Here is a 17905-nt window from a genome sequence, read left to right on the forward strand (position 1 = left end):
AAGATACATTGACAAGTTCTCCAAGTACACACACATCACCGCAGTCTTACCCCCGCTTTAAGGACTGTGTTGTTGGTTTTCAAAGATTTCTTAAGACAAAGACTAGATCACTGAACTTATTTACCAGCGCTCAGCTCTTTAGCCTGTGAGATTTGACGACAAAGCTCTCGTGTAGTCAGCACACGAGGAAGAAAACTGAAGAAAGGTGCCTTTGCTGTTGCCTTGCAAAAAAAAAAAAAAAAACTCAGCTCAACTACAACATATCTTACATACTAACATTTTCTCTTACATGTCTTTCAGCTATGGTCCCAACACAACCGAGCCTGCGCTCAGAGGTCTTCAAACCTTGCATAGAAGATAAGGACTTGGCCTTTTGCCTCAACGAGGGGGAGTGCTCTATCATTGAAACTGTGGCTGGGGTCCACCGACACTGCAGGTGAGTCCTTATGGAACAAAATGGCTGAAATTGTAGCACACACACAGACACACACACCTACACACACACACACACACACACACACACGCATACAGGATATATGCAAACAAACATACTCAAAGTCCATAATCGCCTCAACCACTAACTGAGGGATCAGAGATGCTTTGGCCGCATTAGCTTCAGCTGAGTCGCTGATCCACACAAACAAACTGGATCTGCTTGGAAACATTTCTTCCCATTGGCGCAAATGAAACAAAATATGAGTGATCTGATCAGAACCGACTGGTCGTAGCTTGGATAGCCATCTTTGTCTGCTCAAGTATTGAATGTCAAACCCAAATACATCATTATTATGATTACATTCATTACATTACAACGACCTGTTTTCATGAACTTTGGTCGAGGTTTTTCCAACTTTAACATAGATGGCCTTCATCACTCCCCTTTAAAATCATCTGTCTTCTCTGTCCAGAATATTGACATTTTTTTTTTCTCAAAAAAGTGATGTTTGTCTTTGATGTACAGGTAGACAGCTGAGTGTTCACCTGAGGAGTTAGCCCGTCTGTGTTTTGACATGCACCTGATAAAAATCAGTGCATTCTTCACTGCACTGGACAGTACAGTCGTCTCTCGCTACATTGCGAGGTTCGAACATCGCACCCTCACTCTATTGCTGCTATTTAAGGGCCTCCATCGGGTGCTCTTTCTCTTTAGGTTAGGTCTCTCTTTCATCAGCTTGTGGGTTGGTGGCAACATTATCAGCTCTGTGTTGTAGGGTTCTGATAACGCCCAGATTGTGTTCCAGTGGGTGATGACACTCAAAAAGTAGGTATGGGTCAGAATGTGTGGGGTTGTCATAGGAAAATGCAGCTATTTCCAAGAGACAAAATAGATGAGAGACGAGGCAAGTTCTTTGAGAATAATGAGAGGTGCAATTTAATAAAGCTTGCATGCAAGGAGACAAATCAATACAACCTGAAAAGATGGCTTGTAGAGAAATGTATGACAATTTGTGCTAAAATGCTAGTTAATATAGGAAACCACTTATGCAAGGAGAGGGGCGAGCTGAGGGACAGAAACAATGAAGAGCAGGCACACATGCCTTGACAGCCAAGGCTATTTGAAACAAGTGATCGGCGTGTGGAGGTCTTGCTTTGGAGACAAGAGGCCTCTAGCATCAAGCAAATAATCATAGCAAGTATGTGTGACGTTAATGTGTACTAATTAGGGATGCTCCAACAGATTGGCCACCGATTAGTATTGGCCGATTTCCATAAAAAACGTGATCGGCATATGCCAATAAATGCCTTTCAAAAAACGATCGCTGTGCGGCGGTGACGTGACTATTCAAGTCATGACAACACAGTTTGGAGCTCGTTTTTCTCCCATGGGGAAGTGGGTATTACGTCCATTGGGTACCTACTAACCTTTTGAAGTGTCTATTGTTGTCCTTCTATATGTCTTGTCCTCCAAACACTATTTGTGTGTTGTTGTTTAATGAACATTACCTATTGGCCAGGGACCCTTGGAATTGTCTAATGGCAGCCCTGGCCAATAGCAGTCATCATAAATACATTGAAAAATGTACAGTTAATCCATGTGATCGGTATCGGCCGATCTCACTCATGGATGATAGTTATTAGAATTGGCAGCATAAAACCCTGATTGGAGCATCCCTACTACTAATATTAGTAGAATCAAATGGAACAAAACATTTTATAAGTGGGTCATTCCTACAGTTTGGTGCCATTTGTCACATCACATGCCATATTTTCTTTATAAAACATTCCAATTTAAATTTGAACAATCTCATTTCAAATTGTAAGTCCACTTCTACTGTAAAGCATAACAATATGAAAAAAAGGACGAATTAATTAAGATTGATTTGATTGATTTTACTTTTTTGCAAACAGGCCAAACTGACATGTCCACACTCAGATTTGCTTGACTACAATTACAAATATAAGAAATAAAAATGAAATAATTCTATATATAATTATATAATATTATATAATAATATAATTATAATAACTGCTAGATTTTGTGTTATTGTTATATAACATTATTTGTCAGCTTCCTGAACATATGAAATTTGCATATATATAAATATGTATTTAATGTTTTAAAACTTAAATCAGTAAATATTTTGGAAACCTAGTCAATCTTTGGGACTTTGCCAGTCGATCGCGAGAATATATGAAAAAAACGTATTATTACATCAGTGCCTTCCCCACCTGGAGAGCGACCAACAGGCACACATTTTGACCACTGTACACACCCGTACACCTTTCCGCCCTCTAGGCACGCAACCCGCAAGCTCCAATCAGTCGCTCATTCCCCAAAACTCAGCCGGCAACAGCGCACGCACACCTGCACGCCTCGCCCTGCAACAACAGCATTCAGGGACAAATGAAAGAAAAACAGAGAGAGACAGAGAGCGCAGCACATATGTCCCTGAGCACACAGCAGTAGTTATTGCACGTTAATACGGCTCAAAATCTGCATTTTCTACCTCAAAATTAATGTACAAATATAACTCCATAGACATACACCTCCAAAAAAACATTCAGCTGCGGCTCATTAGGGCTGACTATTGTAGCAGTGACCAGTCTCTCTCTCCTCAGCCATTGCTCGCCCACGACACTGCGCCAACAAGCCGAGTTGCAGGTAGTTGCTCACAGAGCTAATGCCACAAGCCTGACCCTAACAAAGATTCACATAAGTAGGGGTAGCCAAACTGCTGCTCGGGGGCCATCCGTGGGCTCAAAAAGGTTGGTGACCACTGTTGTAAACCTTCAGAGGTCACCAAGTACAGGCGAGTTACTCATCCCATCCATCCATCCATCCATCCATCCATCCATTTTCTATAGTAGGGTCACAGGGGTGTGCTGGAGCATATCCCAGCTGACTTCGGGTGAGAGGTGGGGTACACCTTGGACTGGTCGTTACTCATCCCATGAGTGGTAATAGCTAACTTTAGCCTAAAATGTCCATTCTGTTACTGTCCACCCTGTTACCATTTTACACTCATAATAACAGGGTGGACTTTAGAAGGAAATGATTAACTATTTTCAGCATGTATTGGCAGTTTTTCTTTCTATCTGTAATTTTTTTTTTTATAGATTAGATTTATATCCTTCTTTTAAAAGGAATTATTAAAACAACACACATGTATTTGTCAGGGAATAGTACGCTATCTGCAGGAGAAAATGTGTCAAGCAAACCTTAAAAAATGGGCAAAATACCACATTAAGGAGAAAGCGTGGTTGGAGAAGGGACAGAATGTGAGAAAATATTGGGCAATCTGTACAATCCATAATCAATCCATAATTATACAGCAACTCAGCAACCGTGAATAAACATAACCATCGAGCAGGGTTCCTAGTTGTCCAAAAACAGAAAGTTTAAAGCCTTTCAACAGCTGAAGGGCGTATCAAAAACATAAAATAGCATGAATAAACTTCTGCCAGTCCTGTCTCTTTAAAAGTTCACTTTGAGGGTTATTGCATGAAATAGTCAAGCTGAATCTGTTGCCTTCAGATGTGATATGCATGTAGGGAATCTATATATTTACACTCCTTTAATGAGCGGATACAACCCTCTGCATATCCACTCCCCCTCGTGGCGGCCTAATTCCCTCAGGCTTCCGTTCAGCGTGGTCTACAGCTTTAAAAATGTATCACTTCAAAAATACATGATGAAAAGCATAAGGAGGGGAAAAAGTGTGCTCAGCAGTGTCAGAATTGGAAAATAGCTCATTACATCTTTAAGGACCAAACTATGAGGGAAGTGTAAAAATAATACATACTGTAGGTTACTGTAACTGTTCGTGGAAATATAGTCTAGTAGCTGATTTGGATTTAAAGGGGATAAAGTACTCAACTATTTTGGGCAAGTTGTTTTTTTAGATTTACTACTTATGTCAAATGTTCACCTCCCTATTTTTTGCTCAGTGTTCCCTGTAATTACATTTCTTAAGACTTAAAAAATGTAAAGTAAAAAACAACTGAATACAATTACTGTAATGGTAGTATGATAGTCGTAGTTATAATAGTATGGTACTTGACCATCCCTATTATGGATGCATTTGTGGAAAAATTATTTAACACTGTATAACACTATTTACTAGGGATACTCCGATCGATCCACCACCTACCAGTATCAGCTGCTTGTCATGAAAAAACACGATTGGCATATGCCGATAAACATCGATCACAAAAGCCGTGGCGAGTACTATTACCGCTCGCAGCGATCCCTGCGTGCAGGGTACCTAACCTAACTAGCGTCTTAGGCAGTGTCCTCCTGCCACTTTCCTTCACAGTGCGCAGGCGTGGCAAAACAAAAACAATTATGTCTGCCATGTGGATAATGACTGCCAACACATGCCACGAAAACTATCTTGCGCATTAAAAAGCTTTAATTTAATATGGCATTGGAAGAACAAACACTTGACGGAATATGGTGAGTTTTCGAGGCTCACAATGTGATCAAACGGCAACTAACGCAGCCTTGTGAACAACACTCGCCTGTATGTGCGTGACAGTCGGAAGGCTAAGCAAATAACCCTAAAATTAACTGAATTCTTCGGATGAGATGACCAGCCTTTCTCAGTGGTGGAAGACACCGGGTTTGCCGAGTCTCTCTCACTTACCTGTAAGTCCTGCTAGAGCGCCACCAATGTACTCTCACATCCAAGTCTCCTTAAAGAAAGCGTTTCATCCTCAGTAAGTTTCACAAGCGATATTTGTTCTCTTGAAAAAGTAAGTAAAATATGTTTTTGTCTAAATTAAGGTGATTTTTTATGGTTTGGTGGAAATCTGGAACCCCAGATGCAGAGGCGAGAGGCTAGTGAGTAGAGCACAGTCTTTATTGGTTCCACTGACAGCAAAAGGCGATGCTGAGAAAAGCTTACACCATGAAAAACACAAAAGGCTTGGCTGAAGTCGGTGGCACCAAAAAATTACTCAAGGCAAATGTTAGAGACAAGCGAGACACAGCATAGTTTAGCATAAGGAACTTGAAGGTAAGCCAGGTTCTTATGGTCCATGTGGATAATAAAGGGGACCCCTGAGCCCTCCAGGCAGTTCCTCCACTCCTGCAGTGCCAAGACAACGACCAATAACTCCCTGATGGCAATGCCGTAATTCCGTTCTGTAGGGGTCAGGCAGCAAGAGAAGAAGGCGCAAGGGTGCAGCCTCTGATCGAAAATGGAATGCTGGGAGAGGATAGCCCCCATGCCGGTGTCAGAAGTGTCGACCTCGACAACAAATTGAGAGAGAGGGTCAGGGTGTATAAGCGCAGGAGCTGAGAGGGAACATAACTGAATCTTCTTGAAGGTGGAATTAGCATCTCGGGTCCACACAAACAGAATCTTAGAAGATGTGAGCTTCGTCAAAGTTTCTGCGACCCGAGTGAAATTCGGAATGAATTGACTGTAAAAGTTGGCGAAGCCCAGGAAGGTGGAAGGTGTTTCCTTGATGTAGGCACGGGCCACTCAACCACAGCCTGAATCTTGGCACGGTTGGCTCGAAATTGTCCCTTCTCCACAACTCCAGAAATGAAACGGATGGAACGTGAAATGTACATTTCTATGCCTTAACAAAGGAGCCTTGGAAGGACTAGCCAAACCTGTTGGATGTGCTCCTCCAGCGTGGCAGAAAAAATTAAAATGTCCTCAAGATTGACAAAAACAAAGCGACCCAGCATATCACACAGAATGTCGTTAATGAATGCCTGAAAAACAGCACGGACGTTGGTGAGTCCAAAAGGCATGACCAGATATTCAAAATGTCCGAGGGATGTGTTAAAGGCTTTCTTCCACTCATCCCCCTCCCGGATGCGAATGAGCACGCGAGTGAGGAGGAAATGTATTCCTCGAGTGCCTCCCTCTCAGGTTTAGACACATTGTGAAGGTGCAAGGAAGGGTGAGCGGCACCGTGGTGGAGATCAATACTGTAGTCATAGGGACAGACGGTGAGGAGGAAGTCCCGTAGCCCTATCTTTGGTGAAAACCTCCCAGAGATCATGGTAAACAGAGGGACCCAAGGCAAGAACAGTACTTTCAGAGACTAAAGCACGAGCAGCGGCAGGACGAGGACACGCGCCCTGAGACAGGGTGAGTGGCAAAAAACACTCCAGTCAATGTGAGGATTATCTCTGACCAGTCAGGCAAGCCCTAACACTATGGGAGCAGAGTGCAACGGGATAATTTGTGCTTTCGAGGTGATTGCTGGACAAACAAAGCGACAGGGGATGGGTCTGGTGAGTGACACTGGCCAGGTGACGCCCAACCAGTAAACAAACTACTTTAGCGTTCGATAAGGGCACAGCTTCTAACAAAAGCCTTGTCAATAAAGCAGTTGTCCGAGCCAGAGTCGATAAAGGCACAGATATCTATATCGCTATCGGACCAGGAGAACGTACCTGGCAGCTGTAACCGACTGGTCGCTGGATCTGTCATGGCAAAGAGTGAGGTAGGGAAGTCCACCGGTGATCCAGGATGAAGCAAGGAAGTGGCTTGAGGGCGTTGGCTGTCAGGGCAGACGGTACAGCGGGAGATGGTGTGATCTGCTTGTCCGCAATACAGGGTCTACACAAATGGCTGGCTGGAGAGAGGGCAATTGTTGAGGCCACTCTGGGTGTTGGTGGGTGTGGAGTGTCCATGCAGCCGGTTCTGCTCACGTTCGCTTAGGCGCTTGTCGATACGCACTGCCAGGGCAATTAAATTGTCGAGGTTGCCCAGAGTCTTCAGGGGAATCAACTGGTCCTTAATTCGCTCGGTGAGTCCCAGAAAGAAGGCGTCGAGGAGGACTTCCGTCACTCTGCTGAGAGCGTGCGGAACTCGATGGCGTAATCTGATACGCTGCGTCTACCTTGGCGCAGCCTCAGGAGGGATTGAGCTGCCTCGTAGTCAGGTGCAAGTCTGGAACCCCAGATGCAGAGGCGAGAGGCAGGTGGGTACAATGCAGTCTTTATTGGTTCCACTGACAGCAAAAGGCGATGGTGACAAAAGCTTACACCATGAAAAAACACAAAAGGCCAGACTGAAGCAGGTGGCTACTGGAAGCACCAAAAAATGACTCAAGGCAAACATTAGAAGCAAGCGAGACACAGCATAGGGTAGCACAGGGAATTTGGAGGAATAATTTGGCATCTCCCAGTTGTCAGCAATCAGCATAAGTAGGCTGGCCAATAATCCACATCAGTTGTGCCTAGTAGTTCTGCCTGCAGCCGGGACCAGGGGTTCTGAGAAGACAAAAAAACAGGAGAAGGCGGGGAAACAAAACAAGGGAGCATGGATTGTGACAGGTTTTAATTTTATGGTTCCTACTTTCATATTATATAACCACCACCACCCCTTAATTTTTTTGGGCCCCTTGGCAGTCAAGGGGCACTCCTGGCCAATAGCACTCATCATAAATACATTGAAAAATGTAATATAATTAATCCATATGATAGGTATCGGTACTGGTAAAGGCCAGTTTCAGTCCTGGACGTTTGGTATCGGCAGTATAAAACCCTGATTGGTGCATCCCTACTATTTACTATTAATGTGAAAATGCATTTTTATGAATACAGGCCTCCCCTCTATTCAGTGCCTTACCCATCCAAGACACCTGGTACTCCCTGACCCCTAGTATTGATTAAATTGTGGGAAAAATATTTTAAAATATATAATGCCATTTACCATTAATGTGAAATAGCACTTTTATGAATAAAGGCCTCCTCTCTATTCAACGCCTTACCCGTCAAAGACACCTGGCACTCTCCCACCCCTCGAGTCATTAATTGAAAGCACAGTTTTGGACACAAAAGCTGTTTATTTTTGTATAAAACACCTAGTTTTTGCTGTGTTCTTCCTTCTTTTATTTTTCCCTTGGCCTTCTCTTCCTCCTTTCTGCAGGATGTTCATGTTTGCCAATGCTAATAAGGCTCCCAAAATAAACATGCAAATGTGGAGTTTAAGACCTACTTCCACATGAGCGGTGTGGCTGGCTCCCTACACATTTTTTTAACACACCATGCACAAGACAGGTCAGAATTTTCACATGATAATTGAAGGGTAATGTGAACATTTTAAACATTTACGCGTTGAAGGCCTCATTTTGCATTTTTACGGAGCAAAGTGCAACTTTTGGCAGGTGAAACAGCGGCCTCCCCTGTCAACATGCTGTAATTACAGCACGATTCAATACATTTTACAAAATGTAGCGTAGAATGTAAGACTATCTTGCTCACAAAATGAAATATAAAATATTTAAAAAAATTATAGATTATTATTATTGCTTAAAAATACCATTAGTATAATTGCATGATGCAATACATACACTTTTATAAATACATAATTTGTAACAATAATAATTAGAAAAGTTGTTTTTAGTCTTAAAAATTATTAAAAATATTGATATTCATACCATTTCTTTTAAATTCTTAATGTCATTAATGTTACTGTATACATTTGCTTTACACCAACTAAAGATGTGATCTTTGAATTTATGGGGATTATAGTATTTAATCTAAAAGGAATTAATTTATTGCAAATTAAATGTACACTATGTCCTGCGATTGGCTGGCGACCAGTCTAGGATGTACCTGCATCTCGCCCAAAGTCAGCCGCAGGCTCCAGCATACCCCCGTGACCCTAGGATGACAAGCGGCATAGAAATGGATGGATGGATGGAAAGTATGTGTGTGTGCGTGTGTGTGTGTGCGTGTGCGTGCACGCGCATGTATCAAAAGCTCAAGGTAGTGCAGGTCTACTATTACCATGGTAACGCTTTCCCTCTTTATTGTGAGGACAGAGGCACAGACATTTACATCCAGCTATAATCGCCCCCATTGCGTAGTGCTGATTAATTGGTGGATAATAAATGCATTATTGATGACTGCTGTTGCCGTTGAATCGATTACATGTTTGATTGACGCATCAAGAAACTATTAAATCGACAAGGAGTACAATTTAATTGACACCTTCAGGTGCTTGGAGGTGGACGCTCAGGAGACACAATATTAGGCACTCCAGCACACTTATTAAACACAAGTCAAAACTGTATATTATATACAGTATTTTCTTTGGCCACAGTGAAATGAATGAATAGAAAACTATTTTACTAGTTAATACTTGATTAGACATACAGTATACAGTAATCCCTCGCAGTTTTGAATTTTGTGGCTTCACTCTATCACGTTTTTTAAAAAAATATATGAATAATCCTTGGTGATTGGCGGTTCAATGCAGCCTATTATTAGTAAAAAATAAAAAAGACAACAAACCAACAGACACCGCATGTCTTATTTTATGTCTTATTTTGAGTGTAAAGGTGATTATAGGAGTGTTATTACATGTTAAATGGCTCTAATAATGTTTTAAAAACATATTTAAAAGGTCGTAAACAGATTTCTATGCTCTAACTATGACAATATTCCATTTATAAAGAAGGAATCCTACTTTGCAGAAATTCACTAATCCCTCATCTGTCTCGGTTAATTGGTTCAAGACCCGGCCGCGATAAGTGAATTTCTGTAAAGTAGGATTCAATATTATAAACGGAATATTTTCAGAGTTACGGCTACGATCTTCTAAATGCTGTTTTAAACCTTATTAGAGCCCTCTAAACATGAAAAAATTGTCACGATGCGGCATAGTGGTAATGCTGGCGACGACCTCAAGATGCAGAAATGAAACCCGGTGCAGCTTAAAATTATATTTTTAATTACTGCTGCAGAGCAGCAGCAGGGTTTCAGCAGTAAACAGGCTTACAAACACATGTAATGCACAATGCACTAACACAGGACTGACGCCAAAGGCTGAACTAAATAATCACATAGAAATGACGAGCAGGTGCGTTGGAACAAGAAAGTAAAGGCAAAGGAAAACTGAACGGAACAGAACAGGAAGTAAATACAAAATAAAAGCCTGAAACCAGAATTAATGCACAAAACATACAGGACATGACAGTAGCCCCTCTTCAAAGATGGTGCGTGTCTGAAGCGTGAGGAGCCAAGGTGTAGGTTGTGGGGGGCTCTGCGGCCTCAAGCACGGCGGCGCGGGCACCGGGGAGAACAGAAGCTTGAGGCGGCGTGGTGTAGGCTGTGGGGGGCTCTGTGGCCTCAAGCACGGCGGCGCGGGCACCGGGGAGAACAGAAGCTTGAAGCCGCGTGGTTTAGGCTCCGGGGCGGTCTGAGGCTTCAGACTGCGTGGGGCGTGGGGGTGAGGTGTATACTGACCTCCTATCGGCGTTGCACGCGGGAAGAGACAAGGAGGAGCACTGGAGCTTGACGTGTTGACGTACAGCAGGCGCCAACGTGAATAGCACGTGGGGCCGGCACTCCCGAACAGCACGCGTGGATTTTCCGCATCTCGGCATGGCGTGGTGAGGAGGAAGTGAATGACTTCACCTGTGGGCACCGTGGAGCCCTTGCTGGCATCTGCGACGTGGCCATGCAGAAGCTTGAGCGGTATGCCCTGGGTACACCGATGCCGTAGGAACAAGCCTGCCGTTCAGCCCCCAAACCATATTTTCCAACTCCTCTGATGTGTACCTCAAGCTCTCCTCCTCCATTGCCTTCAGAACCTGCCAAGTCCAAAGGTCCATCTCCGCGAGGACGTATGTCTTGGTTGGTGCATTCTGTCATGGCGAGGCATGGTGGTAATGCTGGCAACGACTCCAAGATGCAGAAATGAAACCCAGTCTAAACAAGTATATTGCACAACACAGCAGCAATAGAAGCAATGTTGTAAACAGGATTTGAGAGGAGTCGCTAAAATGTGTCATTAAGCCCTGCAGCCCAGTGAGCCGATGCAACAGTCGCATGCATTCTGCCACGTGGGACATAAAATCCAATTATTGCCTGATGTCTTTTATTAAAAAGACAATGATAGTTTGTTTTATGGCTCAGTTTTGAAGGTTTTTTATGAAGCGCTGTAAGTAAGCATGTGAACATGCAGTGAAACCTGATAGATTTGGACATTAATTGTTGCTGTAAACCATGACGCATGCAGGTTAATGCATAAGCGCTTTTTTTGTGTGGTGATCATATCTAATGGAAATAACTGTCACCATTGATCATTCCACATGGATGACCTTGGCTGGGCTCAGCTATTATTGATGATATACGCCTCGGGCAATTTTGCATTTAAAAAAAGTAAAATTCTACTCCTGAACCGCTGCACATAAAAGCGCGAACATTTGTCAAAACACACACCCCTATTGTGTTGCCTGTGCTATTATTTGTCTGACAAATACACCACATGGTGGCGCTGTTTTTAAACCCTTTATGTTGGATTAACTTCTAACATAGCTCAAGGCACTGTACAAAGCACCCACTGTAACTTTAAGGTGTTTAGCCGTAATCACCACCAAATTTGGTGCACACATTTTGGGGACTGTAACATTTCAGCAACCTTAGTTGAAAAACATGGCTGCCATCAAGAAAAACATTGTTGGGACCTAACTACTAATTGTCCATAATTCAAAGTCCATTTGTCATATTATTAAAGATATCTGTATTACATGTACAGTATGCTACCATGTCTTCCAATCCATAGGGGGTGCCACAAACGTTAACAATTGGGTCAACCCATAGGTCCAATGGAGAGCTTTTCCTGGGAAAGATGTGAATGTTTGGAGTCTTTTGTGTTGTTCTTTTAATGCAAAACTTGTATTTCCTCTTAATCAAAGCAAGATTTTGATGTAGTAAAACTATTCAGCTTCCTCCCTTGTGATGATGCAAAGCTGCTGCAAGCTTAACAACATCATCAAAAAAAGGAAATAACACTAACGCAACACGGCACCTCCCTGAAATCATGCATTGTTTGGTGTTTTTAAATCATGTGTTGCAGACTTACGCTTAGAAGCTAATTCAAACCAGAGAGACATTTGTGTTCTAAGCAATAATTACATCACAAGTGAAGAATAATTAGGTTTTTCATCCAAGTCTGACTTGTTTTGATGGATGGAGGCAAACATGATGAAAAGAGGTTCAGGTTACCCAGGTAACAAGAACAACAAACAATCAGGGATGTTGTAATTGTTGCCTCTGATGCATTTGTTGTTCCCATGAAGCGATCATTCTTTAGTCTTTGCTGCATAATTTCTAACATCCTTCGGTGCTTTAAAGCGGTGGTTCCCAACCACCGGGGGGGGTTCGTACATTATAGCGATCAAATTTATCTTCTTTATTATGTAAAGAGTAAAGACTAAAAAACTAAAACATGAATAACATCAAATTAAAAGCACAAAATAAATGCCAACCCACCATCCACCAGTTCAAGTTCCAGCCAAGTGTTTCCAGAGAGATTATTACATGGCTGTTTGACGTGTGTGGTAAAGGCAGTGTGCTAGCATGAATTAACTTGAGACAAATGTGCACATTAGCACTCAATATGTCATCAAAACTTACCTTTATTCATTCCCACATTGTATCAGAATTTGACACCAAATATGAGGTGAAAGAAAAATGCTAAAAATACAGTAATAGTCTATCTGTGCGGCATGAGATAAAGTTAGCACACGCACAATGGACATGCGTCAAGTGAGATGGATATAACAGAGAGAATCCGGCCACTTTTCAAAATAAAACAAAAAAATGAAATAATGGAAATTATTTTTTCTTTCTGTGCGGCCCGGTACCAAATGACCCACGGGGGTTGGGGATCACTGCTTTGCTAGTTTGGAAGGAGTTGGCTAACACTCAAGGCTCTACAGTTTCTATCGCTGCGGTTTGCAGACATTTCTTATGCATAAGTACCGTCATTTCCATTGTATAGGACGCACCGGTGTTTAAGCCGCACCCACTAAATTTAGAGAGAAAAACAGATTTGTACATATAGAAACCGCGTAGGACTATATGCCGCATATGTACATGTCATACAATGGCAAACTCTGTGCACGATTCCGTGAAAACAAGGCAGCTCTTTATTTGACAGGAGCCAATCACTGCTGGGAATAATGCAATATGGGAAGAAGTTAAAATAACTGTTGTTTTGTATTTTAAACTCGTATTGGTACTTGTCTTGTTTATTTCCTAGCTACCTTTTGAGTGTTAAGTTGCTGTGTGATGATTCAAGTGTTCTTTGTAAGATGACACTGTGAGTCAGAATGTTAAATTGAGTAATGACCTCCTGATTGGCTCTTGCCAAAGACAGAGCTACGGTTACCTCACTGACTCGCCAGTGGCACAGTATTTAAATGATTAGTAGTAGTTCTGAAGTATAGAAGATGTCACCAGATTAGAACATGGTCATAAATTAGCTGTTTCTTCAGTTTATCGATCTATTTTAATGCCTGATACAACTAAAGGTACATTTGTTTGGACCAATATAATGATGGTAACAAATATAGCTCATAAGAGTTTAATTTAAGAGCTCTAGTCCTCTTCAAATCGAATTAATCATTTGACAGCTCTAATATACAGTCATGGAAAAAATGATTAGACCACACTTGTTTCTTCAGTTTATTGATCCATTGTAATGCCTGATACAACTAAAGCTACATCTGTTTGGACAACTATAATGATGATAACAAATATAGCTCATAAGAGTTGAATGTAAGAGCTGATATCTAGCAACTTCCATGCTTTTATTGATATATAATAACCAAAATCACTTAAATTCTTACAAGACTAGCTATAGCATAGATATACCGCCAAAAAGTTTAACTGTAAGAGCTATTTTTGTTATCATTATATTTGTCTAAAAAAAAATGTACCTTTAGTTAAAAAGAAAATGTAGAATGTAGAAATCACAAATTTTGGACATACCTTAAATGCTCCAATAAATGCCTATATTCATTTCATCGCCGAGTTTCCAATAGTCGCCGGGTGTGTGGTGTTCAAATAACCGCTGGGGTCTCCAACATTAACAGCTGTGGCCACAGCAACCACCTCATGTACAGTCAAACCTGTCTTAGCGGCCACCTTTATAGAACGGCCACCTGCCTATAGCAGCCACTGAAAAATCCCCCGCAGCAAATTTACATGTTATAGACCCTGTGTATAGCAGTCACCTGTCCAACGCGGCCAGCGGCCACCCACTTTGTCTCCCTTGGTCAATATCTGACTGCATATAACGGCCAAATTACCAACTCAAGTAGAAGCTTCATGCACAAAAAAGTTTTGTTTTTCAATCAATGAAGCCGTCGTGTGTAGACTTTAATTACTGAGTCCTAGCTCAGTCACAATCATTCACAAGATCCGCACAAACTGTCAGTTGTTCCACATAAAAAAGCCGTCTTCTTTTGAGCTTGCTATTTCCTGGTCAAACATGTAACTTTAAGAGCATTTGCACCAAAACATTACCGTAAAGTAGACTGGGAACAGGACGTGCTCCCAGCGACGCTACAATAACAAAAAAAATACTCTAGCATGCATGCGGCAGCGGGAGCAAAACTGAATGTACTCACGTTATTTTTCATCAATCCTCATCCACAAATCCATCAAAGTCCTCATCTTCTGTATTCGACACAAAAAAAGCCGTCTTCTTTTCCGTTCGCTACTAGTCTGTTAACTTGTCAGTGTTATTCAGCTCCGAAGCAAAGAAGGAAACTTCTCCTGTTGCTTCTGCCAACTTTATTTATTGAACGCGGCCACCAGACAGCAGCTCAGAACACACACACATCTCTCAGCATCGTCTCTCCTTCCTGCTTGCCCACAAGGCAAAGGTTAAACAAGCCCCACTACATAGCTGTCCAGCCAATGCCTGTAAGAAATGACACCATTTATTTCCTGGTGTGCACTGGTCAATACTGTAATGCCGCTTGTTGTGGGGAAGGAGAGACTCACGTCACCAATGCACTTTAATGGCTTTATTAACAGCGGAGAACACTGCAGGACTTTACATCCACGCCAACATAAACACACTTCCCAACTCTCTCCAAACTCACAGCTAGCACTCAGCCTAGCTCTCCTGCTCGGGACGCCCACCGTCACTTCCCGTCACTTCCTGATGAACTAAAGCTGTAATGACACTCTGCCGTATAAAAAGTAAAATATAAAAAAAAAGCGTAAGACATTACTAGCACAGCTTTGTTCTGTGGGTCGTGGATATATTCTATCAGTTATTATTAAGCCTCTAGCTTCCTTTTAGTAAGTAAAAACCTTGGCTATGATTGCACTACATTGTCATGTAGACCTACAAAATACACTTGGAAGAACAAGAGGTGAATAAATGTATTGCAACTGATGTGAAACTGATGAGGGGTAGGATTAAATAAGCTTTGCTTCTTCCTGCTCCTTTTTGGACATGCAAAATTGTGAATTGTACTATGTGATGTGCTACTGTTTGACTCATATGCATGTTCAGGATTAAAACCATGAACCATGATAATAACAAGCCTAGTAGTGCTGTACAACTTTTATCCGTAGTCCGCAGTGCCCTCTACTGGTCAACATTATTATTATTTTTTTTCCCTTTTTTTTCTTTTTTTTTCCTCTACTGGTCAACATTCAAACTTGACGCCAACCTGTCTATAGAGGCCACCTGTCTATAGCGGCCACTTTTGCAGACTCCCTCTAGTGGCCGCTATAGACAAGTTTGACTGTATTTGTTGTGTGTATGGAAAATAAACACATGCATTGCTGACATTGTTTATGCACATACTATGGCATTAATTCACGTTCCCATTATAAAGTCTTATTAGACCCTATAGACATTCCTGTTTCCAAGGTTTCTCTGTTTATGTCAACCACTGACACCTCTCATTTCCGTCATTGTGACCCATGCCTGTTTACGTTCATGCTGCAGGGTTAACCCTTTTCACTTGAGAGGATCTTCAGCTGCAATCCTCCGCCCTCACCATTTATCCTTTTTGTGTTATTATTATTATTTGTGCATCAGTTGTGATTGATCAGATATTAGCAATAATTGCCACCGAACGCCGTGATTGACTATCGCTGTGAATAAGTCATGAGCCCGAAGGCATGCTGACACGGCTTATTAGATCATTTTTAAATGAAGATTGATCGCTTTTTTTTATGTTTGCTCCTCCAAAAGAGTGCAGATGGATAGCAATATTTCATAATGTGTGTGTGCCTCAGGGGACATGCAGCCTGATGAGGAAGCACATAAAATCTCCCAAAAGGAATAAACACAATGTGGACCTCCCATGACACAAAAAGCTGCTTTGGCTTCACCATGGTGGTCTGTCTCAGCAGCATTAGTAACCCAAAGTGACAAAATGAATCATAGAAATGAAGACCCCAGCCTTCTAATTTGACCAACCTGTTTTCTTGATTAAATTGTCACCGCGCCGACAGACCTTGACGGGCCTCACTAATCCATGTTGCTCCTCAGCCCTGTTCCTTCCCGCTTGCAAAAAGGCGTTTAAAGGCAATGGACTGATTCCAAACACAGTCCAAACATCTTTCGTTTACACGTTTGAAATTGCCTGCAGTAGGGCTCAGACCTCCACTGAGGCCAAAGAATCTCAAAAATGTACATCTTCACACCTTCATGGGCATATGCCTGCATTTCCTCATTAAGTGTCACGCATCACTCACTGAGAAGTTCAGGAAAATGTCCAAAAAACTGGATTTTGAATTTCCACCCTCAAAACATTTTTTTTTACATAATCAGTTCAAAGTTTATTTACAAAAATAATGAAAGTATATGTAAAGTACTGTCAAAATTTAAAGACCGGACATGCACCAACCCTACACCTACTACATTTATTTAAAAATGAGGAAACAATAATTATATAATGTAGTATTTTTTTTCACTGAGAAGTTAAAGAAAATTGGGATGTGCACCATATTTTTTCTTGATTTCGCCACCCATAACAAAGTACTAAAAATGAGAAAATAATGAATACAAAATATTTTTTTAAAGCACATATACTGTATTTAATCTAAAAATATATTTAATAAAATGTGTTTAAAAAATAACCACACATAAGTTATTTTACATTAAAAAAATCTTCCAAAATAGAAAAAAGAAAAACACTCACAACAAAATAATCCCTGGTAGTATGGCAGGGAGCATGGGACACCTGGTCAGTGTTGCATCAGGAAGGGCATCTGGCATAAAACCTAAGCCAAAACTATTTATTTGACACCTTGTAGCGAAAAGTTGAAAGTGGAAAAAAAAAAACCCTCTTGAATTTTGCTTTTGAAAAGAGGCTAATGCTCCATTTTGAATGACACTGTCACAGAGGCATTTTTCGTACAGTGGTACCTTGGTTAACATCCGCCTAGGTTAGTGCGTTTTTCGGTTAACATGCAAAATTTTTGCTAAAATGTTGCCTTGGCTTGCGTTCGCCCACTTGGTTAGCGTGCAATATGGTGCGTGTAACAAACTGTTGTATTTGTGTTTGGTTTGTTTTCGCAGCCATCTTGGATCACGCCACAAGACGAAATCTCACGATACTTAGTTAACCCTTTACTACGGCATTCAAAAATATATTAATTAATAAATCATGCTGTTTCATGGTGGAACACTATTATTAGTTAAAAAAAATGTATATATTTGCTGAA

At 41.5% G+C, this 17905-nt stretch overlaps 1 protein-coding gene across 1 annotated transcript in view; it reads left to right on the forward strand.

The window, feature by feature from the left end:
* nrg3b (neuregulin 3b) overlaps positions 1-17905 on the forward strand; it is a 265324-nt gene that overhangs the window by 145296 nt on the left and 102123 nt on the right. Inside the window, exon 2 of the mRNA XM_054764070.1 lies at positions 301-436. Coding sequence (XP_054620045.1) covers positions 301-436 — 136 coding nt within the window. The remainder of the gene's footprint in view (positions 1-300; positions 437-17905) is intronic.

Source organism: Dunckerocampus dactyliophorus, chromosome 2 (assembly GCF_027744805.1).
Source record: "Dunckerocampus dactyliophorus isolate RoL2022-P2 chromosome 2, RoL_Ddac_1.1, whole genome shotgun sequence".
Lineage (NCBI taxonomy): Eukaryota > Metazoa > Chordata > Actinopteri > Syngnathiformes > Syngnathidae > Dunckerocampus > Dunckerocampus dactyliophorus.